At 40.6% G+C, this 26,190-nt stretch overlaps 1 protein-coding gene across 3 annotated transcripts in view; it reads right to left on the bottom strand.

The window, feature by feature from the left end:
* Nucleotides 1-26,190, bottom strand: part of AADAT (aminoadipate aminotransferase) — a 76,995-nt gene that overhangs the window by 34,674 nt on the left and 16,131 nt on the right. For all 3 annotated transcript variants that reach the window (XM_075197726.1, XM_075197717.1, XM_075197722.1), the window contains exons 2-4: nt 20,423-20,491; nt 3,661-3,829; nt 2,015-2,147 (exon numbers count right to left, since the gene is read on the bottom strand). In XM_075197726.1, the coding sequence (XP_075053827.1) occupies nt 2,015-2,147; nt 3,661-3,829; nt 20,423-20,489 (369 nt within the window). In that variant the 5' untranslated portion in view covers nt 20,490-20,491. The remainder of the gene's footprint in view (nt 1-2,014; nt 2,148-3,660; nt 3,830-20,422; nt 20,492-26,190) is intronic.

The following is a 26,190-nucleotide window of genomic DNA, read 5'->3' as shown; positions in this document are numbered from 1 at the left end:
GTTTTATTTATCAATTTGTAATATTTTTGTATAATGACAGGGTTTTATGGGCATACTGCCATCATGCTGGGACTATTGAAGTGGAAAAGTTGTGACAAAATTCATCAATATCCCTGTTCCTATAGCCCATGGATGTCGGCAAGAGCTGCTTGTCTCTGGGAGGGGGAGTTTGCATCCTCCACCCTTGCCACATAAAAATTAGCCCTTCACTGAGCAATCTGAGACAGGTTTGGGCTCTAGGAGGTGGACCCTGCACTCTTGGTCCTCCTGTTAGTAATGAGAAACAGTACAGGTTGCTGAGTGCTGGTTAAGGAATTTGGGGGTGGCAACAAAGATTCTTTAATCATTTATGTACAGAGATTTCTCATTTATTTCTCTGGCTCATTAATTTAATCTTTTCACTCGTCTCATAATATTCTCAACTTAACACCTCCGTTCTGCACAAGATCTGCGTCTCTCATCCACTCTCATGGGCAGCACGGTGGCTTATTGGTTAGCATTTCTGCCTCACAGCACAGGGGTCATGAGTTTGATTCCCGACCATGGCCTTATTTGTGTGGAGTTTGTATGTTCTCCCCGTGTTTGCGTTGGTTTCCTCCGGGTGCTCCGATTCCTCTCACACTCCAAAAACATACTAGTAGGTTAATTGACTGCTATTAAATTGACCCTAGTCTGTCTGTCTGTGTGTGTTTCTGTTTGGGAATTTGGACTGTGAGCTCCAATGGGACAGAGACTGATGTGAGCGAGTTCTCTGTACAGCGCTGCGGAATTAGTGGCGTTATATAAATAAATGATGATGATCTGTTCCTATTTCAGGTTACAGGACTTTTTTCAGTTGCACTCACTTCATGGAACTCCACCCTTTGCACAGTAAGAATTTCCTCTACACTTCAGTCCTTCAAATGTTCTGTGAAAATTCACCTCTTCAGACAAGCTTATAAAATTCATCAACCACCATCTTAACCTCCCTAGGCAACCCTATTACCACCCTTTACACAGTTCACACAAGACAACAACTATCTTACCCACTGACCAACATTGCCATTTGACTGGATCATATAGCCCACTAAGTACTTTTAACTCTGCATTCTGGCTGGACCGCTATGCAATATGCAGCACTTAATCACATGTATCAAACTCCTATTGTCCTATAGATTGTAAGCTTGTGAGCAGGGCCGTCTTACCTCTTTGTCTGTAATAAACAGTATTGTTTTCTTACTGTGTTTGTTCCCAATTGTAAAGTGCTGCAGAATATGTTGTCGCTATATAAATAAATGTTGATGATGATTGGGGTTTCTACATGTAGCAAATATGCTGGAAAGTCAACTGAAATTAATTGAGTCATTGAAATGAAATAGAAAAGTTCTGTACCGCATGTGTTCTGAATGCATTCGCAAATGCAAGCAAAAACACATAAGGGGTGATTCAATTCAGTGTAAGTCTCACTGCACTACGTTTAAACGCATCGAATACAAGAGGAGTTACCCGTGATGCTCACTTTACCTTGAAATAGGGCTGGATTACACTAGTTTTGCTAGCACCTCTGTAAAAGCGCTGCATAAGATGTAGGCACTATTAAAAAATATAGTTAATGATTAAATCTTTGCACTTGTGGTTTTTGAAGAAAAAACAATTATGATGCTTTTATCACATAGTACAAAGAGCATTCAAAGCAATATGAAGAAAATTAGCAAAATAGTCCTCAACACTAAACCAAATTCCTGTAATTTGCATTTTGCTTGATAATTAAATTTTTTTGTAAATGCATTTATACCTAAACTCTGTTCTTGTAGCATATGGTGTAACATGAATTGTATTCCAACCAAGGCAACCTGAAGTTTGCATGGGTTTCCTGTGGGTGCTCCAGTTTCTATGCACAGTCCAAAAACATACTGGTAGAATGTGTGTGTTTGTATGGTATATAATTTAGAGTAATATGAATAATAAAAATCATTCTCTCTGAGGCAGCCAAAACACATTTATATAACTAACAACAACATCAACACGAACTTACTTTAGACAATCCTTCCTGGCTGCCAGTTGTAATACAAAGCTCCATTTGTCCTTGGTCAGGACTGTATGTAAGTGTTGGTGGATTGTGTAGGTTTTTCTGCAGTTCTTTCAACCAGGAGACTAATTCTGGGACTCTGTAAAAAAATAAAACATTTAATCATTGCACTAAGCATTAACACAATCTGGTGGACAAAGATCTATTAGTACAATCATTTCAACTCAATGCACACTTCTACCAAGCCCTGGCTGTATGTTGTTACCCCCATAGTACTGAATGAACTTTACACTTCCCAGCACACTTGGGCTCTCATGACATACTCCCCCTACCCCCCCTCCCACTCCTGCCCTCCCTCCGGTCACCCTCTTACCTCCCTCCTTTTCATTCTCCTCTCCCCCCCTCTCCGTCTCAGCCTCCGTTCTCCCCATTCCCTCCTCCTACCATTGCGTCTCTGTCCATCCTACCCTCCCCTTAGATTGTATGCTCCTTCGAGCAGGGCCTCCTCTCCTTCTGTTCTCCACCACCTTAACTCTGCTCTCCAGCTCCTTGTCTCTTCCACAAGGTCCTCCTGCCCTTCTACCCCTCTCTCTACCCCGCTGGGGGCTCTCACCTCTCATCTACCTGTACATTGAGCTTCTGAGTTACTGTGCTTTTTGTTAACTGTACCGTGCTGTCTCACCCTGTATCGTGTTTTTGTCTGTCCCTGTGCGGCGCTACGGATACCTAGTGGCGCCCTATAAATAAAAATTAATAATAATAATAAATAATAATACTCTATGTGGCTTATTAGAATGTGCTATACTATGATAGCACGTTACACTATGTGTTATAATATGTTACCACAATACAGCATATATTAAATAGTAATAGTTGGCAGGAGTGTGCAGTGGAGCTGTGACCCGAAGCAGTTGCCATACACTGAAAATATAACAGACAGCACAAACTATTACTATTGTCCATATATTGGGGGGAAAACACAAATAAAAACTTTAAAATAGTACTAAAAGCACAATATCACCACTGAAAATGTCTGCATTTAAATATATGCCATTCATACTTCAAGTAACAATCCTCAGATCATTCTACTTTAAGTAATAAACCACACCCTATGATGATTGGTGGATTGTACACACAGCACAGCAGTCATGCAGGTTTCAAAAATGTAACATTATTAGTACTTCATAAGTAATATCCTAGAGGCAATATACAGTTATACATGCATATACCATTCTTTATAGCAACAGCTATAAAACTATACCATTCCTCTACTTTCTACATAGTTGCCAACTGTACCCACACCACGGACCATTCCAGAATTGAATGATTTGTTCCTTGATGTAACCCTATTTGTAGTTTACTGACCAGCTGCACAATAAAATTTATCATTTTCTCTATGTTTATATGCTATTCTTAATATGTATTGTTGTACATTTATTCTTCTATTATCCAGACTTCATAAGTTAATATTTCAAATGTAAAAAAATACAGGGGAATCAATTTCAGTAAACAAGACATGATGGGGATTGTAGTGCTCCGCCCAGTTTGTATGGTACATGACATTTATGCTGCCTTATTCTATGTGAAAATGATCACAGGACAGGTCCCTTTTAAATCTTAACAGTGTTCTATTTTCCAACTAAAGATGTTACCCAGGCGTTGCGGAGTACTGTAGAGCTTTCTTCATTAAGCCCTCTCCAATCTCAATAGTTGTACAATCGCTCAAAGTCACAGTTGCTGATTTAAATGGAAATGTTCCTGGATTTGGTGCTCCTCCTGCAAGTGATATTACTGAAGGAGGAGACCTCATCAATAGATCAGCTGCAAAGAAAAATGGACAATTATTAACAGCTGCAAATAAAACAACTGATGACATTGCAATATGTAAATGCAAAGTATGATCTGAATATCTTTTATTATAATTTTATATTTTGTTTTTCATAATTTACATTTCATTTATGTAAATTCCAATCATAATCCTGCCTCATATAACTGATCCTCTGCCCCAAGTGTGTTGTACTGTATTTGGGCAGTCAAATACAAACAAGTAAGTTTAGAGTCCTCAATAACTGTGCATGGAGATAGCTACAAGGGCGGCTGTGATACTATATTAAGTCACTTAAATAGGAGCAGGGAAGAGTGAAAACTGGATAGAAGTCATGGATCTTCCAAATGCTATTTTTGTATAACACTGCAATATTAGAAATAGGTCAGGTCTCATTGTAGTGAGACAGACATGAATTAAAAGTGAATACAAAAAAGACTCACAGTGCTGAGGATCGCCAAACTTTTAAATATTAAATTACCAACACAGTAAAAAAAAAAAAGAAAAAAAAAAAAAAAGAAATATATACTTTATTATCAGTACTAATATAAATATATTCAAAACCACTTTATGTTGTTTGCAATGTCATTAAAATTCTGAGGATGCCGATATATACAGTGTTTCTGGTTTTCTATTATCCGATGTATCACACTGTTTCTCTGTGTAATGTCCTTTTATCCAAAGTTTCAGCTGAAAATAAGTTGGCATAAACGGTTCAACACCATAATTCACATATAACTTGATGTTAAATAAATAGCCGTTCTCTGGTTGATTTTAATAACACCTTTAACTTTGTGGTAAGAAATAAGTCTCTCTTCAAATCATATGGACATATGTCAAATATTTTGAATGAATTTAGGTTAAACTGTGAGAACTACAGAGACACAGAGAGCGCCATCAGGAAAAATTGTTTTGCTTTTTAGAAATGATATGGAACTGCATTATCTTTTCTTACTAAAGAGAGGACAAGAAATGCCCAAAAATTCAGAATGCAAATTGGAAATAATATTTAAGTCTCCAACAGGAGAAAAAGCACAAGATTTAAGCGGTACATGCGTTATACTATGGTTAACTGTAAGACCTTGCGTTAGGGAAATAATTTCACCATTTGCTCCATAAGTTTTCTTTGTAAGATATTTCAGTGAAATGAAATAGTTCATTATTATTATTATGTTGAAACTTATAAATCACGTACGTTTGACATTTTCCACAAGCGTGTTCCTTATCTCTCTGATGCTGTCGCTGCCATAGTTGCCAATTACGCTTATAACAAAAGGAATTGGGATTTGTTTTTTTCAAGTTGCTGGGTATTCTTGCAGGTTGCGGGTTACATGTGTGTCAAGCTTATGTCTCTCTCGCCCTTGCTTTAGGTACTGCCTGAGAGTCTGAGACACTCCTAAATTTCTGCCCCTCCTCTATCCCACATATGTTCCTTTCCTAACTTCACCTCCCACTGCACCCAGAGGTCCTGCCCTCCTCCCTACTTATCCTTTCCCTGCGTATGGAGCTAGCACTGGCCCTTTCCTGTTACTTGCTGTGGTTATTCTGTTTTGGTGAGTTTATGTTCATATAACTTTCTCTCTTTTAACCACTGATCTCCGCCATCTCTTCCCTCCAGCAGTCTCTTCCTTTCTCTCCCACATTAACTGTAAACCGTCGGCAAGCAGCGTCTCGCTGTCCCCGGGCTTAAAGTGATAGCTCTTCGGAACAAGGTCGTCTGCAGTCACTTACTATAGAACTTTTCATATTGTGCAATGAAACTGGCGTACTTATCAGAGTTCACGTAAACCGGAATTAACTCGCAAAGTTCATCATCATCATTTAGGCACTGTTAAAATAATCAACGTCGAATATTATTGTTTTTTGGGAACCATGTCTTTTACTTTATACTGCACAAATAATCTGGTGTCCAGCTAATTAGAATGTACTGTATTTATGCCAGCTGTAGAATATGTAGAAGGACCTTGACCAAGGACTTTGAGTTGCTCGGTCAAGTATCGAGCCAAATATAAAACTACTGTGTTCATTAGCACAGTATCACATTAGTTGTAGTTAAAAGTTAATATAAATTATAATTATAAGCTAACATAGGCAATATTAGTTATAAGAAAAAAAAATATTAGCTGCAATGTTAAATTTATCACAAAAAAATTACAATTAAATGTAATTTCTGTGTATGCACTTTGTAATTCTTGGTTGTTTTGTATATTTTTGCTTTTGTTGTGCTGCGGAATTCTGGGAAGGGCTTAGGTATGCCGAGGGTGAGAAAAGGTTGCAGAGCACTGCATTAGAAGAGCAATGATAATAATAAGGGTTGCGGAAGGGGTTTAGAGTGTCCTCTGTACTCAGGATGAGGCCAACAATACAAAGACAACTGACGAATAACAAAGAAAATAAACAGATGAGTAAAATGATTGTTGCCAATAAAATAAACATTTTTACAATTTATTATGACAACAAAAATATCCAATATACAATTCAGAGCCTCCTAAATACAGCTGTCTCAAATGCAGAACCAGAGTTTCACCACACTCAAGCAAATGAGAACTATTAATGTATGATCTGTATCTGTGGGTACTCACCTACACGAATACTTGAAAACATGAACATCAAATGAAATGTTCATAAAAATATACTGGAAAACGGTGGCATTTTCAAAAATGGATAATGTCCAGAATGAAAGTTCAGATGTATCTGCTTAGTACTTTAGTCTTCATAGGAATACAAAAACATGTTGTTGCTTCCTCAGAGGGTGGATCCACGATGTATATGTAAAAAAGAGAATTACAATATACAGTCATGGCCAAAAGTTTTGAGAATGACACAAATATTATTTTTCACAAAGTCTACTGCTTCAGTTTTTATGATGGCAATTTGCATAGACTCCAGAATGTCATGAAGAGTGATCAGATGAAATGCAATTAATTTCAAAGTCCCTCTTTGCCATGACAATGAACTTTATCCCAAAAACAACATTTCCACTGCATTTCAGCCCTGCCACAAAAGGACCAGCTGACATCAGGTCAGTGATTCTCTCGATAACACAGGTGAGAGTGTTGACGAGGACAAGGCTGGAGATCACTCTGTCATGCTGAGTGAGTTAGAATAACAGACTAGAAGCTTTAAAAGGAGGGTGGTGCTTGAAATCATTGTTCTTCCTCTGTTAACCATTGTTATCTGCAAGGAAACATGCAGTCATCATTGCTTTGCATGATATTGCACCTAAATCAATGTATCAATCATATCATCCGATACAAATCAATCATGTATCGGATCATCAAGAACTTCAAGGAGAGAGGTTCAATAGTTGTGAAGAAGGCTTCAGAGTACCCAAGAACGTGCAGCAAGCGCCAGGACCGTCTCCTAAAGTTGATTCAGCAGCGGGATTGGGGCACTACCAGTGCAGAGCTTACTCAGGAATGGCAGCAGACAGGTGTGAGTATCTGCACGCACAGTAAGGCAAAGACTTTTGGAGGATGGCCTGGTGTCAACAAGGCCAGCAAAGAAGCCACTTCTCTTCAGGAAAATCATGAGGGACAGACTGATATTATGCAAAAGGTACAGGGATTGGACTGCTGAGGACTGGGGTAAAGTCATTTTCTCTGATGAATCCCCTTTCAGATTGTTTGGGGCATCTGGAAAAACGCTTGTCCAGAGAAGGAAAGGTGAGCGCTACCATCAGTCCTGTGTCATGCCAACAGTAAAGCATCCTGAGACCATTCATGTGTGGGGTTGCTTCTCAGCCAGAGGCAGGGCCGGACTGGGACTAAAAATCAGCCCTGGCATTTCAAGCATACAGGCCCATCTCTGTTGATGAGCAGGACAAAACTGTGTGCCGCTGCACAGCAGCGGCGCCGCCAGGGGCGTGCCCACATTATATTGGGGGCGTGGTCAACATGGGGCATTGATACATACATTATAAGAAAACATTACATTTATCAGGCACTCCCTATCATACCACACCCCACCCCAGAAACACATTACAACACCCCCAGCCCACTGCACTTATCTATGCTTCTGATACTGCTGACATCCAGCAGGGTGGGAACTTCCTGTAGAGTGAGCAGGGAAGCACTTAGTCTCACAAGCTTAATAAATCTCATGAGACTTAGAGCTCCTCGGCTTGCTCTGCAGGCTGTGTCCTATCCAGGAACTGGGAGTAGCTATCCGCTCCCTCCTGCTAACCACAGCTGGATTAAGGCTCGGGGGGCCCTAGGCACTGAAGACAGGGGGACTCCTATGATGTAATATGGTTATTAGACACATTTTCAACAAATACACAGGCAATACTGTGAGCACTACTATTGAAGCAGTACATACCTCCCAACTGTCCTTGTAGTCAGACCAAATCCTGACTAAGCGGGACAGTCACCCACCAAATTCAGGATAGTTGGCAGAATGTCCTGGTCTCTCTTACCTGTCTTTTCATTGTCTCCACTTGTGGCCGCTGGTGTCTTTAGATCAGTTGCTGCTTGTCTGGATCCTGCAATGTTGGGGGCCCTATTTGGGGGGAAAAAATGGTTACATGAAATTTAGAAAACTCCAACCAGCAGCGGTGTTAAATCAATATAACACCCATGTTTTAAAATTAGGCCTTACTCGAGCCCCAACATTAAAATGATAGTATTCACATTTGATAAATACATCTATTTCCCTACAACCAGCCCCAACATTAAATTAATAGTATTCCCATTTAATAAATAAACCGCTTTCCTTTCCTCCAAACAACCCCAGCAAGAAATTAAATAGCATTTATATTTAATAAAAATAAACATTTCCCACAACCATCTCAGGCATTAAATAATTCATAATTTCATTTAATAAATATAACTAATTTTCCCCAAACAGCCCCACATTCACTTAATAGCACACATTAGTCATATACTGTCCCCCACACACATTATAGTCATATACTGTCCCCCACACACATTATAGTCATATACTGAACCCACACACATTAGTCATATACTGTCCCCCACACACATTATAGTCATATACTGTCCCCCACACAGATTAGCCATTTTTTATTTTCCCCCTTCTACAGCCATTGCCCCCATACAGACATCACCCCTAATTCCCCCTGCAGCCATTGTCACACTCCCCCCCCTTCCCCCTGCAGCCATTTTCACACTCCCCCCTTCCCCCTGCAGCCATTGTCACACACCCCCCCTTCCCCCTGCAGCCATTGTCACACCCCCTTCCCCCTGCAGCCATTGTCACACCCCCCTCTTCCCCCTGCAGCCATTGTCACACCCCCCTCTTCCCCCTGCAGCCATTGTCACACTCCCCCCCCCTTCCCCCTGCAGCCATTTTCACACTCCCCCCCCCTTCCCCCTGCAGCCATTTTCACACTCCCCCCTTCCCCCTGCAGCCATTTTCACACTCCCCCCTTCCCCCTGCAGCCATTTTCACACTCCCCCCCCCTTCCCCCTGCAGCCATTGTCACACTCCCCCCCCCTTCCCCCTGCAGCCATTGTCACACCCCCCCCCTTCCCCCTGCAGCCATTGTCACACCCCCCTCTTCCCCCTGCAGCCATTGTCACACCCCCCTCTTCCCCCTGCAGCCATTGTCACACCCCCCTCTTCCCCCTGCAGCCATTGTCACACCCCCCCTCTTCCCCCTGCAGCCATTGTCACACCCCCCCTCTTCCCCCTGCAGCCATTGTCACACCCCCCCTCTTCCCCCTGCAGCCATTGTCACACCCCCCCTCTTCCCCCTGCAGCCATTGTCACACCCCCCCTCTTCCCCCTGCAGCCATTGTCACCCCCCCCCTCTTCCCCCTGCAGCCATTGTCACACCCCCCTCTTCCCCCTGCAGCCATTGTCACACCCCCCTCTTCCCCCTGCAGCCATTGTCACACCCCCCCTCTTCCCCCTGCAGCCATTGTCACACCCCCCTCTTCCCCCTGCAGCCATTGTCACACCCCCCTCTTCCCCCTGCAGCCATTGTCACACCCCCCTCTTCCCCCTGCAGCCATTGTCACACCCCCCTCTTCCCCCTGCAGCCATTGTCACACCCCCCTTTTCCCCCTGCAGCCATTGTCACACCCCCCTCTTCCCCCTGCAGCCATTGTCAATCACTTCCTCCGTGTATTTTTACTCATTCCCCTCCCTTGCAGTACCTGTCATTATCCCCCGGACACACCAACTCACCTCAACAACCCTGCGCGCTCAACAGACTGACGGCTCCTAGGCGGCTGCATGACGTCATGACGTCACATCGCGCAGCCGCGCGGAAGTTTAAAAAAAAAAAAAAAAAAGGAAGAAGAAGAAAAAGCTGCAGGACATGAAGCGCAGGGACCGGACCGGCCCATACAGCCATCGGCCCTTCTGGCAAATGCCAGAAGTGCCAGGTGGCCAGTCCGGCCCTGGCCAGGGGAGTGGGCTCACTCACAATTCAGCCTAAGAACAGGTCATGAATAAAGAATGGTAACAAAACATGCTCAAAGAGCACCTTCTCCCAACCATCCAAGAACAGTTTGGTGACAAACAATGCCTTTTCCAGCATGATGGAGCACCTTGTCATAAGGCAAAAGTCTATGGCCAGGAAACTCCCCAGACCTTAATCCCATTGAGAACTTGTGGTCAATCCTTAAGAGGCGGGTCGACAAACAAAAACTCACAAATTCTGACAAACTTCAAGCATTGATTAGGCAAGAATGGGCGGCTGTCAGTATGTGACCTAGAAGTTGATTGATAGCATGCCAGGGCGAATTGCAGAGGTCTTCAAAAAGAAAGGTCAACACTGCGAATCAACTTTAGGATATGGTCTTGGTATAACGTGCATAAATTTAATGTAATTGTCAATAAAAGCCTTTGACACTTATGACATGCTTGTAATTTTACTTCAGTATACCACAGCAACATCTGACAAAAAGGTCTAAAAATACTGAAGCAGCAAACATTGTGAAAACCAATAATTGTGTCATTCTCAAAACTTTTGCCCATGACTGTAGTGTAGTATGTCCTATACCAAAGTGGTGACAATAGGTATAGAGACAACTATAGGGTAAAGTGTACATATATGAGAGGGCATTTAAAAATTTAAATCCCTCCACCTGAACACAAAGAGATGCCCCTTTGTGAATGTGCTTAAGGATCATACAGCAGCACCTTGTATTCAAATAACTAAGTATGGTGAAAACACAAATGCGGTATCCCTGAGAAAAAATGCTTTGTGTACCTGGTGCTGAGAACTATTTATATGCCAGACCTGGTAATCCGGTGTGTAAGGCATGGTAGAATTGTACATTTTAGTACCAGAAGATGCTTTCAGGAATCTTACAACTCTGCCTTGTTTTGCAATTAATCGTTTAACCAAATGCTTTGGTACTTCTGTCACAGTTATTTCCTTTGAAAGACTAAACACTCACTGTCCCCATAATCAAATTGCATCTCCAGCAGGAAACAGGTACACTAGGTGAACAATTATGTAGCAGACTAGGGGTCCTGTACTCATCTGTCCAATTTTGTCCACTGCAAACTACTAACCTTTTGTAGGATTTTCCATTCTTGTCATCAAGTACCAGGGAAGTACCAGACATAATTTGCTGAGCCAGATATGATTTCCTGTTTAGCTCCTAAAATTACTTTCGAAAGTATGTTTATTGCCAGTTTTTCCACTATTTTTCCTGGCCTAAAAATTTTAAAAAAATTATACTGACAGTCCCTTCCTCCAATCAGTCCTCCACTAAGCCTGTAGATTCAAACTGTTCATTTGTCCCCAAGCACTGCGTAACGGCATTACTATAACTGTACATTAATCCTCTCACCATTTCCGTGAAGGAAGATTTTATACAGCTGTTGGATAAATGTTACCTTCTATTTCACAGATGACAGAGTTACTATGCTCAAAGCCTTCTGCTTTTATAGAAGAGCACTGATTTGACTTGGGTTTACAACATGCTACACTCAAGACACTGTCCTATCCTGGTTCTCATCCTACCTATCTAAACGCTCTTTCAGTAATAATTTCTCTGGAACAAACTCCACTCTGCTTCCTTTATCAGTTGGAGTACCACAAGGCTCAGTTCTAGGTACTCTGCTATTCTCTATCTACACCACTTCTCTAGGAAAACTAATAAGCTCCTTTGGATTTCAGGATCACCTCTATGTGGATGATACACAAATTTATCTATCCTCTCCTGATCTCTCACCATATTGTGCTGTCTCGCGTTACCGACTATCTTTCTGCCATTTCATCTTGGATGTCCTCTCGCCAACTCAAACTCAATCTTTCAAAAACAGAATTTATAATATTACCACCCAACAATAGAAGCTTACTGCCTGACATTTCTATTTTTGTTGAAAACATGACCATAAATATCACCCCGCAAGCTCACTGCCTAGGTGTAACTAGGCGCAACTATCCTTTGTTCCCCACATCAACTCTAGATTTATATCATGCTGCATACATCTAAACAACATTTCCAGAATACGTACATATCTCACACAAAGCTCTGCAAAAACTTTAATTCATGCACTCATCATCTCCCGCATCAACTATTGTAATTCCCTCCTTACTGGTCTTCCCAAAATCAAACTCAAGCCCCTACAGTCTATTTTGCACGCAACTGCTAGATTGATTTTCCTTGCAAATCGTTTTTCGTCTGCTCACTCACTCTGTCAATCTCTACATTGGTTGCCTGTTTTTCAACAAATCCAATATAAAATTCTTCAACTAACATACAAGCCCATCAACAAAATTGCACTCACTTGTCTCAAAATATCTCCCAACTCGACACCTCCGTTCTGCGTCTCTCTTCCACTCTCATCACTTCTTCCCATTCTCGGTTACCGGACTTTTTTCGGGTTTCACCCACTTTTGGAATTCACTCCCTTGCACCACAAGACTTTCCTCTAGTCTTCAAACCTTCAAGTGTTCTCTGAAAATCCACCTCTTCAGACACGCTTATAATATTCCTCTACTACCCTCTGAATCTCTCTAGGTTACCCTATTATCACCCTCTACACAGCTAACACAAGACAACAACCCTCTGACCAACATAGTTGTGTGACTGATCACAGAGAACACTAAATACTTTGTAACCTTTGCATTCTAGCTGGACAAATATTCAATATGATGTAGCATTTACCCTTGTGTATCAAACCATTGTCCCATAGATTGTACCTCTCTGTATGTATTACCCAGTATTGTTTTATTACTGTTTGTTCCCAATTGTAAAGCGCCAGGGAACCTGCTGGCGCTATATAAATAAATGATAATGATGATGCTGCTATCTACTTTGCCTGATTACATTTTGAAGATTGATCACTATTGTATTCTGCTTCTTCTCTGGACACTATTCCTGTCTTATTAGCCACTGACTGAGGGCACTGCAATAGAAGGGGCATTTTAACCCATACTTGCCAACTCCCGGGAAAGAGAATCGTGTCATTTGACGCGATTCTCGGGGAATCACGCCATTTTGGAGGGCGGGGCGAGGCCAATCGCGTCATTTTGGCCCCGCCTCCCGCGAAACCGTAATTTACATAGCGGGGGGCGGGGCCAAAATGACGCCATTGGCCTCGCCCCGCCCTCCAAAATGGCGTGATTCCCCGAGAATCGCGTCAAATGACACGATTCTCTGTGATATCCAGGATCCGGGAGAAATGCCAGCTCGCCCGGGAGACTAACCCGAATTTTGGGAGTCTCCCGGACTCTACGGGAGAGTTGGCAAGTATGTTTTAACCACAGTTTCTGTCTCATCAATACATGACAGGACACTTTGCTCTGTAGAAGGCACAAAATGCGGTTCTTCAGACAGAATATTCTTTAATATTAAGCTTCAATCTCAGAACACGTTTCTGTTGCTTTACTCTGCAGAATTGATGGAGCCAGTTATACTAGAACAAAATGCTTTGCAATTTACTTCTTACAAACAGTGCAATGAACCTGTAGTATGTAACTGTTCATGTTCTCCCAAGCACTGGGAAAAGTTATCCAACATATCAGGAGCATTATATTTACTCACCATTTCTATGGAGGAAGACTTTGTACAGCTATTAGTCAGCTCATCTACAGTTGGTAAGAGGTTTCCTGTAATTCCATAGATGGCAGAGGTACTTTGTTCAAAACAGTGGGCTTCCATAGAAGGAAACATATTTGACTTCATGCTACCTGCTCTGCCTGATTACATTGCCAGTTTTAGTCCCATTAGCCACTGACTGAGGGCACTGCTCAGTTTCTATCTCACACTTGGCTCTGTGGAAGACACAACATGCAATTCTTCATATTGAATAGGGTTGAAAGCCTCCACCTCATAACAAGTTTCTGTTCGTCTGAAATGATAGGTTTTGTTACTCGTCTGAATACAAATTGTCTGTGGTATGATTGGCTCCATGACATCAACAGATGGTGTTGCTTTATCCTGGGTATCTACTACATAGGAAGAGTCCGGCTGCACATTTTGCAGCCAGTGTTTCAAAAAGGAATTTACCTGTGTTGCTGAGAGCACAGAGCATGCAAACCATATGTCTCTCTGTCCAACAGGCTGCAGTCAGGGGTGGATTGGTCAGAGATGGGGAATTTTCCGGTAGCTGGTAGCTTTATGAGGACTCCTGGAGTTGGATAGCACCCCAGGACCATTGCAGCCAGGCCAAGCCAATCAGTGGCCTACCTGAGATTTGTTTGTATCCTGGTTACTGACCCCTCCCCAGGGACCAGTCACTCAGTTATTATGGGAGCCCCACGGATTGGCTGACCCGCCACCCTTCTCCACACCACCTGCGGTGTCAGTGGCGGAGGTCAGTACTCTAACTTCTGTATTACTGTAATACTGAAGGAGTAAAGGACAGTGAATTTTATTTAGATTTTTATTGCTTTCACCTCCAACACAACAGTGAGCTGTATGATTGCCTCACATGCGGCTTGATAACTGTCTCCATGAGGTCACTTTATAGTAACATACACAACTAAACACAGTGGTGGGTTAACACTAGAAGAGCTCTCAGCTGCAGGAAATCGTTAAAGGTAGAGAATTAAAGAATTCATAATAACAACAAATATCCAAAAAACCTAATTATATTGTGTTACTATAATCTTATATATACTTAGGGAATATATTTTGGAAAATGTTTCCAAGAACAATTTCAAGGTTATACTGAAGAATCAGTTGTGGATAGCTGCTGCTCCATTTAAAAGCCAAATTCTGTATTAATCTTGGGATAACTAATGCTCTACAGCAGGGTTTCCCAAACACAGTCCTCAGGGCTCCCTAACAGTGCAGGTTTTCCATATCTCCTTGCTGGAGCACAGGTGTATTGATTACTGACTGACACATTGTAACAGATCCACAGGTGGTCCTAATTATGTCACATGTGATCCGGAAAACCTGCACTGTTGGGGAGCCCTGAGGACTGGGTTTGGTAAACCCTGCACTACAGTATCTGTGATCAAGACCCTGGCAACTGACTGGGCCACGCTCTTCCTCAAACTTACTGCACTAGGTACCATATCTGGGCCTAGTATCAACGAAAAATTCTACTTAGTTATACACTGCCTCTCAACTGTTATTTTTTTGACTGTTGCAGGATGAAATTTCACTTTTGGCATTAGGGGATAATATTTGCAATACAACTGTATGGCGGTTACTAGGATGCTCTCAGTATTATATGGTGGTCACCAGGATGCTCTGTATATTCTATGGTGGTATATTGTACGGGTGTGCACCGGTCACTTTTCGTGTTCTGATTGGTTTTGCCAAAACACCCCACTCAAGGTTTTGGTTCTGATTTAGGGTTCTGATTTTTTTTTTTTTAAAAAGCATAAAAAGTGCCAAAATCCATATTTTTTTTTTTTTTTCACTCCTACACTATTATTAACCTCACATTCATTTCCACTCATTTCCAGTCTATTCTGAACACCTCACAATATTGTTTTTAGGCCAAAAGGTTTTGTTTTTTTGCTAATTTTAGTGAACTTTGGCTTTTTGGATTTTACATGCCCTCTACTAGGAGATTGGGCATCGGCCTTGGCAGACGAAGTTGATGGCATTTCATCGTCTGTGTCATGACTAGTGGAAGCAGCTTCAGCATTAGGAGGAAGTGGTTCTTGATCTTTCCCTACTTTATCCTCCAAATTTTTGTACTCCATTATATGCAGCACAAGAGAGCGTACCCCTAAACCACACACACCCGGCAAAGGCTTTAAAATTTATATGCGGCACAGGACAGTACCACTGGACTGGAGTTATATAGCAGTACAAATTCCTTTATACTGCAGGAAAAATGAACGTAGTTAAATATTGCAGTACTAATTTTTTTTTGACTGCAGGAACAGTGAACGTAGTTAAATATTGCAGTACTAATTTTTCTGGACTGCAGGAACAGTGAACGTAATTTAATATTGCAGTACTAATTTTTCTGGACTGCCGGAACAGGGAACGTAGTTATATATTGCAGTAGAAATTCCTTTTTACTGCAGGAACAGTGAACGTAGTTAGATATTGCAGTACTAATTTTTGTATACTTTTTTTTTATAAAAAAAAAATATAATTTTTTTATACCAATGGACTTAGCAGGACAGAGCACAGGACACAGCACCACTGGACTCAGCAGGACAGAGCACTGGACAAAGCACCACTGGACTGAGCAGGACACAGCACCACTGAACTCAGCAGGACAGAGCACTGGACAAAGCACCACTGAACTCAGCAGGACAGAGCACTGGACAAAGCACCACTGAACTCAGCAGGACACAGCACCACTGAACTCAGCAGGACAGAGCACAGGACACAGCACCACTGGACTGAGCAGGACACAGCACAGGACACAGCACCACTGGACTGAGCAGGACACAGCACAGGACACAGCACCACTGGACTGAGCAGGACACAGCACAGCACGAGAAAGAGCAGGACAGAGGACCACCTAACACACCCTCCCTCTTCCCTGATCAATGCCCGAGTGAAGATGGCGGCGGCAAGCGGGGAATTTATAGAATCCGAGTATTGCGAGATCCGACGGCGGGATTTGGACTCAGCCTCGTTTTCAGTTTTTCTCGGCGCCGGAAATACCCGAAACAGTGCTCGGATCGCCCTCGGATCCGCACTGTTCGGTGGGCTCGGATTGCGATAATCCGTTCATCCCGGGTATATTGTAATCATTAAGTTGCTCTCTAGATGCTCTGTGTATTGGTTGTCACTAAGATGCTCTATGCTTTGTATATTTATCACTAGTACTTGGAGAATTATTAAGTAAAACAGTGGTTTGTTTTACTTACAATACTTTTTGTATGGCACATTTAGGAGTATTGATGTTTAATTTGACAAAAAAAAAATGCATTTTTTTCAATAAAGTATTTTTACTGAGATTTTTTAGCTACAGCATACAAATCACATATTTAACATCTAATCTAACTAAAATCTATCTCTGCCTATGTCGCTATAAACATTATACAGTGATATCTAGTGAACTTTTAGGCATATTTGGCAACATTTCATATTTTTTTTCCGGGAGCTGCCAGTAGGAGGTGGGCGTGTAAGGGGCGGGGCCCCGAAAAACGCGTCATTTTAGCCCCGCCCCCGTGACTTAATGACGCAAATCGCGTCATTTTACAGTGGGGGTGGGGCCAGATGAATCGCGGCGTTTCAACCGTATTCTGCCCACTTCTGGGCAGATCAGGGAGATTGCCACACTCTCTTGGGAGTCCGGGAGACTCACGCAAAATGCGGGAGTCTCCCGGACGTTCCGGGAGAGTTGGCAAGTATGCTTTTAGGGTGATGATATCATCATAGCATTTTCACTACACTCCAGGTCAATTCAATTCAATTCTAAAAATGCATTTTTTAGTTGTTCATGTTCATGTGTTTACAATCAATCATAGTAATATTTAAAAGCATGTGTTTGTATGTATGAAAGTCACACCTGCCCCAGGTACAAAGGGCATTGGGAATTTAGAACCAATTTTTGGGGGTAAGGCTGACTCTGCCTACGTGTTTGCCCCCACTACCAGTGCAATGCTTTGCTTACTTGTGTGTTAGTTCCACTGACAATTGCTGTGACTCCATCTACCATGCTGCAAGTCCCAGCATACCCTTCTAGCAATAAGCTGCTATATATTGACAAAGCATGCTGGTGCTTGTAGTTTCACAACACCTGGAGTGTCACAGGTTAGCCAAGCCTGATATAATGCACCAAATGCCTACAAATAATATTTATGCTCCTCCAATATAAGTTAAGACAAGCCATAAAAATCTGATATATTGCAAGAGCTATTAAACAATGTGACATGAGGTTAATATGTGCAAATTATGTTATGGAGCAGAATGCATTTCTCTAGAGCATATCGATCAGCAGTTATTCTTACACTATATACATGTGTGACAAACATAGCAAATTGATGCCTGCTTGTAAATTACTTGTCAGCTTTTATTGCGTATGTTTACTGGGCTGGGGGTCAGTGATCACAATTTTACAGCGGGGGACTTGCTAATATACATCTCTATTATCTTACTATAGCTTATAGCTAACTTTACAATACCTTATAATAAATGTACACACATTATTATAAACACACGCTCTCCTATCTTTAAATAATGGTAAATATTGTATTATACTGTATATGTCCAGTGTTTGACGTGGGCTGGTATGTGCTTTTCCCCACTGGTCACATGCTCTACAAGCAGCCACTTTGTTTACAGAGCATGTGACTATAAGATTTACAGACACTGCTGACTCTACAGTTTACAAATACTATTTACCATATATATACATTTTGCATATGACCTCTTGTCATTAAGATATATTCATCTACTCCAGGTACATACCGGGACTATCTACGCACAAGACAATTAATTAATAAACAACAATACAGAATTGCATTACACACAGTAGCAACAACATGTAATTATTGAAAAAATATTCTTTATTCTAATCTGATTATGATTGTAGAGTAAAGTTGACTAGTTTGTAAGTATAATGTTCCACAAACAGCAAAAATGGGTTCAACCCCCAATCAGGAACTCCTTGCAAACAAAGGCAATAGATAAGTGAAAGGAGAAACGTGTGGTGAAGAAACAAAGGAAATACATTATGAAAAGTCCAAGGGGCAAGAGATATTAGAGAAAATGTAAGTACATAAAGGAGACGTGAAAGAGATGTAGGAACAAGGGAGACATTAGGAAACGGTGAAGTAACATCAAGTAATATCTTCAATATTATACAATACAGTGTTAACAATAATCTTAAATTAATTTCACAAACATAAACCAAAAGCTGGTAAAAGGTTTCCTGGGGTTGTAGATGGAGAGAGAAGGGTGGGCTCCATTGAGACTGATTAGTGCTGACACCTGTCAGCTGTGTTTAAAAGGCTGCTAGGCAGTGGATTCACTCTCACTATCAGGGAAAAAACAGAGTCTCTGTAAGAGGTGCCTGATCTTTGCCGTGAAATACTGTGCATTCAGTGACTTGAATTTTGCTAGTGCCGGACAGGCAAGGTGTCTAATATTGTGTAGGTCCCCCTTGTGCCGCCAAAACAGCTCTGATTGATTGAAGCATTGACTCCACAAGACCTCTGAAGGTGTCCTGTGGTAACCGTTAGCAGCAGATCCTTAGAGTCCTGTAATTGCAAGGTGGGGCCTCCATGCCTCAAACTTGTGTTTCCAGCACATCCCAGAGATGCTCAATAGGATTGAGATCTAGGAAATTTGAAGGCCAAGTCCACACCTTGAACTCTGTCGTTTTCAAAACCATTCCTGAACAATTTTTGCAGGAAGCATTATCCTGCTAAAAAAGGCCACTGCCATCAGGCAATACCGTTGCCATGAAGGCTTGTCCTTGGTCTGCAACAATGTTTAGGTAGGTGGTACATGTCAAAGTACCATACACATGAATGCCAGGACCCAAGGTTTCCCAGTAGAACATTGCCAGAGCATCACACTGCCTCCGCTGGATGGCATTCTTCCCAAAGTGTATCCTGACACCATCTTTTCTCCGGGTAAACAATGCACATGCGCCTGCTGTCCACATAATGTAAATGAAAATGTGATTCCTCAGACCAGGCCAACCTTCTTCCATTGGTCCAGTTCTGGTGCTCATATGCCCATTGTATGTGAAGCAGTGATACGCACAAGTCAAATTTAATCTGAAATCTATGTTATGCTATAAAATTATAAATAGTTTTGCAATGTTACAATATCATGTGAAGCATTATTATGAATAAACATTTTTATTATTTTGCCACATTTTATCTTTTATTAACAATTATTTCCCTTGGCCAAAGACTTTTGCATGCTAGTGTAGAATATATATATATATATATATATATATATATATATATATATATATATATTACCATGCAAACAGTCACATGACATATAGTGTAGTGAGCAGAGACTTTGGAAAGTTCATAGCATTAAACCGCATGTCCTTCCACTGCTTTTTCATGATCACAGTTTTTTACTTTTTCTAGCAGTGGCAGCCATATAAATCTCCCCCACAGAGTGATTTTTAACATAGTGTTCTCATAGTGTAGCTCCACCAGGCTGTTTACAAATGATACAATGTTACAAATGATCTATCTACGAGAAATAATGCCATTAGTCTACCATTTTAATTGGTAAGTCAAGATTTGCCAATAGTGTACTTACTCATGGCTCTTATAGGTGAGACTTGTCTGGCCGCACTCACCGCTGTCAGAAAGCGTGCATAATTCATGTCTGTGAACAAGTAAAAAGAATATAGCTCAAATATGATAATAATTTATATAGTGCTTCTTCCCAAATAAAAACACTTTATTTAACATTCTTTGTCTCTTGTTTACTTTATGTTAAATATGTTTGTTAAATGTAACAGCTCTGCAAGAATTATAGCAAAATACTAGTAGTAAGAACAGACAAGGGAGTTAGTACCTGAATGAGGGGCTGGGTTCGCATTTACTAATATTTTATTTTAATTTCATCAACTGTTATCTAGTTTAATTTCATTAATGAGTTATTAGTACTATGGCTATCAAATTATATTATAAAAGTTGTACAAATAATATTGGGGCATATTTAACATGGCACATATGCAATGGTGCACTGTGTTTCAATGCAACCAAATCAGATATTCACTTTGATTGGTTGGAGCACGCTGCAAAAAGCAATCTTCTGAGTGGTTATATGGGTTACAGCACATCATTAATCTTCACAACATGTTATTAAATAACAACCATTGTCTACTATTAGACATTTATGGTAACACTATCTCTTCTGCAACCCCCACCCACCCATGCCCAGTGTTATAAAGAGTGTGTTTAGAATATGTTTGTATAAAAACAGGAGATTTTATATATATTTTATTTAAGACCTGACTTCTTTCCATAGTCAGCCTTTTAAAATGTGCTTATCTGCAATTTTCACTTTACTTATTGGATAGCTCCACCCAAAACTAAAAATGTTGCACTGGTTGGTGTTTAATGAGTTAAAATAAAAAAAGACTGCTTTGTAATGGTCCCATGCTATGCTGCCCTATACACTAACCACTGCCTGTTTTAAACAGACTGTGGGTGTTATTGCCCCTCTGCTGAGAACTTCACATTTGTATAAATGGGAAGTTAATAGGGCAGGGACCTAAACACTTATTGGCATGAAGACTGGTTTCAGGAAGGCAAATGGCACACACTCATAACCGCATTACATTTTATTTTGGGTGGGGTAATTTTTTTTTAGCTTTCTTTGCATCTAAGATGATGCGGAGCTTGAAACAGTTATAACCCCCTGCAAAGACCGGGCAACATTGAAAGATTTATCAGACTTTGAATTGTCAGCAGCTAAACTCTGTGATAGACTTGTGCAGTGAATATCCTTAAAGCTTAGGATAAAGCAAGGACTCTAAGCAAAGGGAAATTATTTGTTCACTATCAGAGAAAGAATGTAGATAGAATTCATTTTCTTTAAATTTTTTCCCCAATGTCTGAAATAATTAAACCACACTAGGCAATTGATTCATCTTAAAGTCCTATCTCCAATTGCAAGATATTTGTAACTTGACCCACATAAAGTAATTCAGATGTGACTTTGAAAAACATGTCCCAGTGAATATAAAACATATCTCACTGTGAAACTAGTTGGCAATTATCCATGTGGACACTGCAGTCTGAGTGTAAAAATTAACAAGGAAGGATTTTTTTTTTCATCATGAAAAGCAAGATTATGTTAAACAATTCATTAATTGTAGAAATTGCTTTATGGCATACCAGATGCAATGCCCCTGTAGGTTACATTGGCAAAACTATTAGAGAAATGAGACGTTGAAGACATTATCCACGATTAAGACTTCAAAGAGCTCTCTTAAACTGGTTTCACATATAAAGGCACAACAAAGTAACGATTATAAATTGATTTGTTTTAGAGGTCTGGAGGTCGTTAATTAAAGTTCTCAACGGGGAGAAAGAGAGCAGGCTGCGATTCTGATTGTGTAGTTCACAAATTAATGGTCTATGATGGAGTTGATTCAATACACATTAACAATTGATTTTTAAAGTACAAAAATATTCTTTTACTGTATATGGTATTCTGCTTTGATAAGGCTAATGTGGACGAAACAATCGTCAAAATGCTGCTGTTATCTGGCAAAGTGCTCCACAATGGGGTGAGGGCTAGGTCAGAGTCTTTAGATTTTATCTTTTATGGATTTTAATGAAGCAATGCAGTAAATTATCAACATACTTTTACTACTATAATATACTATACTATCAATATTGTATTGCAAGTAGTAGTGTCTTGTTTATTTGCACAGAATGAGATTTATGTCTATAATTAAAATCGGAGAGCACACAGCGATGCATTGATTACTAAACAACAAAAGAACAAAGAAATATGCCTGCATCCAAGGTAACTAATTAATTATTTGCATTATTACATTTTAATTGCACCTAACCAGGTTTTGTGTGAACATTTACATGTATAAAGCAGAGAATAAGAATGAACATGATGGGAACAGCCACCTCCCACCTCACGGTTGGATATTTACTTTAAATAACATCAACTATGGATAAGAAACAATACCACAGTTCTTTAGTACATCACACTGTACCAAGTGGACCTTGGTACAGTGTGATGTACCAATGTTGGAAAGGGGTTCATCATGAAACAAGATAACGACCCTAAGTACACATCTAAACTGTGTATCAATTATTTGAAAAGTAAAGAAAAGCAGGAAGTTCTACAAATTATGACATGTCCTCCTCAGTCTCCTGGGGGTAAATGTATCAAGCTGATAGTTTTCCGACATGTTTGAAAAACCAATCAGATTCTAGCCATCATTTACATTCTACAAAATGAGATCTAGAATCTGATTGGTTGCTATAGGCAACATCTCCACTTTTCAAACCCACCGGAAAACTCTCAGCTTGATACATTTACCCCCTGATCTTAATCCCACTGAGAAACTCTGGGATGAATAAAACAGAAAGGTTTGTGTAATGGCTACAACAAATAATAAAAAAACATATGGGAATGTCTAAACGAGGTCTGGAAAGGCATAATTTACGAAACTTTAGAAAAGTTGGAGTCTCGAATGCACAAATTATGTGAAGCAGTGATACGCGCAAGTCAAATGTAATCTGAAATCTATGTTATACTATAAAATTATAAATAGTTTTACAATATCATGTGAAGCATAATTATGAATAAACATTTTTATTATTTCACTACATTTTGTCTTTTATTAACAATTATTTCCCTTGGCCAAAGACTTTTGCATGCTAGTGTAGAATATATATATATATATATATATATATATATATATATATATATATATATATATATATATATAACCTTCAAGAAGACCAGTTTGCTAATTGTCATATCATTATCATGCAAACAGTCACATGACATATAGGGCGACTTGTACAAACCGGAGTATGATACATTTACCCCATAATGTAGTAAGCGGAGAGACTTTGGAAAGTTCATTGCATTAAACCGCATGCCCTTCTTCCACTGCCACTGCATGATCACAGCTTTTTATTTTTTCTAGCAGTGGCAGCCATATAAATCTTCCCCATAGAGTGATTTTGCAAAGGGAACACCAAGTTATAGGAGATGCTCCGGAAGAATAAATCTGTGTGTGATTTACTTTGAAGAGTAGCTCCTATTATTAACATAGTGTTCCTGACAACTTTGCCTTAAGTATCTAAACTAATTCTGGTTGTTCTTATGCAAAGCATCTGGATTATATTGTTCTATTCTCTGTTTTTTTCTAATGAACCTAGGTGGGTAGGTTTAGGGGTTTACTGTGTATGCTGGTTTCTCAACTTTCATTTGTAATATGTAACCCTGTGTGGTAGTGAATGTTTTCCAAGTACTGTTGCAATATTTCCCAGGTGCTCCACCCGGCTGGTTTTACTTGTCACCCGGCTCTTGGAGCCCAACAGAGGCCTATTATAATACAATAAACCATTGCTTCTCCTATTAGAACAGGCACTATGTGAGCACTACACCCAGCAGTGTGTGTTAGACCACTGACCACCAGTCTGACCAGTCCTGGCAGGTGTGGGAAATAACATCCAACATTTTTCACTGTTATTGCAAAATATTACAACTGCCCCCACCCGGCTAATTCTTAAAGCTACCTGGCTGGAAAAATTTTCTGGGGAGAACACTGCCTTGGGTCATTTCTTCTCTTTCGACACCACTGATAACCCTCTTTCCTGCACACCTTCCAATCCATTGGACTTCATGATACAGTTCTTTCCTAGTTCTCTTCCTACCTATTCAACCACTCCTTCTACCGCTGGCACATCCTCTCCTGCCAGTACTGAGATCCCAGAAGTGTTTTCAGTCCTCTGCTTTTTTCACTACACATATCACCTCTTGGTGAACTAATCTGCTCATGCAACCTCCTATAACACGTATGTGCTGACAGCACTCAAATCAACCTCTTCTCCCCTGACCTCTACCCACTTTACTATACTGTGTCTCTCTGTGCCATCACCAGATGAATTTTCCAATGCTACCTAAAGGTCAACATGTCCAAAACGGTGCTGATCATCTTTCCTACTCCCAGAGTCAGCACCTACCCTCATATCTCCATCATTGTTAACACCACCACAATATTCTCAGACTCCCAAGCGCAACGCCTTGGTGTCACCCTCGACTCCATCTCCTATTTTACTTCTCACATCCATACTTTTTTCCAATGCTGTCACCTCCACCTTGTTAGAATATTGCTAGAATACTTCCTTTTCTTACTCAAGCTGCAACCAAAACTCTTCTCTTTATTTCCTACCTCGACTACTGCAACCTCCCCCTAGCTTGAATTCCCCTTCATTCACTTATCCCTGCTTCAATCTGTCCTAAATGCTGCGGCAAGAATAATCTTCCTCTATCACCACTCCATGTTGCCAAATAACTCTGCAAAACTACACTGCGCCCTCCCCCCATATCCTCTACAATCCAATTCAAATTACTTACCTACAAAGCCGTAACCAACGCCACCCCTTCATACATCTCAACTTCACCTCAAATTAATCCTACTCATACCCTCTTAGATCCACGACTAACCTACACTAGGTCTAGGTCTCTGACAATCATCTTTCATTCCCACTTACAAGACGTCTCCCATGTTGTTACACCCATCAGTCCCTACCACGCCCCATGAGACTGTTCCCCAGCACTTAAATCTTTACACACTTTCTGAAAACTCAACTCTTTATTGTAGCCAACCCTTCTTCTTTATACTAATCACACTGGTACACCCTCATAACTGTCCCAATCTCCACCCTGAGTCCCACTAGTCCATTTTGTCTCAACTGTGCCCTTTTTCCACTAGATTGTCAGCTCTCTAGTGAGTACATTTACACTAAGCCATTCATGCATTCTACATATTACCAATGTTGGGCATTGGCGCCATAAACTTACTTAAAATACTATTTTGGCTCTATATAGATGATACTGAAATCTAAAGGAACAGATAAGCTGAATATGTGTACAGCTAAAGAAAAGGAGAGGCCACAGGTCTTTTGGAGGTAGAGCTGAAATGGTAACCACTAAAGGTCTGGCAGGATAATGTATGTATGGGTTCATTAGTGAGCTTAGAGTACCATGTGTACCAAGCAATCAGCCCAATTTGTTTCAAATAAACACAATTCATCTGTACATAATGTTTAGTTTCATGTTTATCTGTTATGCCTTTCCCAATTTACTTGCATGTTTAGCTTGTGTATATCTAACAAATTGAGGCGAATTGGCTTCAGTTATAAAGGAAGAAGAAAATAAATTTATCCAGAAAGATGTTTCCAGACAAAGAAGATAACCATAGTTCTTTTTAATACACGAAGAGTATCAAAAAGTAAAAGCAGCAGGTGTTTTGGGTAGGTGAATGGATCAGCTGTAAGGCAGCGGTATTCAAGTGTTTGATCTTGGACTGCTGA

Source organism: Mixophyes fleayi, chromosome 1 (genome assembly GCF_038048845.1).
Source record: "Mixophyes fleayi isolate aMixFle1 chromosome 1, aMixFle1.hap1, whole genome shotgun sequence".
Lineage (NCBI taxonomy): Eukaryota > Metazoa > Chordata > Amphibia > Anura > Limnodynastidae > Mixophyes > Mixophyes fleayi.
Note: the sequence above shows the minus strand (reverse complement) of the source record. Positions and strands in the feature narration are given on the sequence as shown.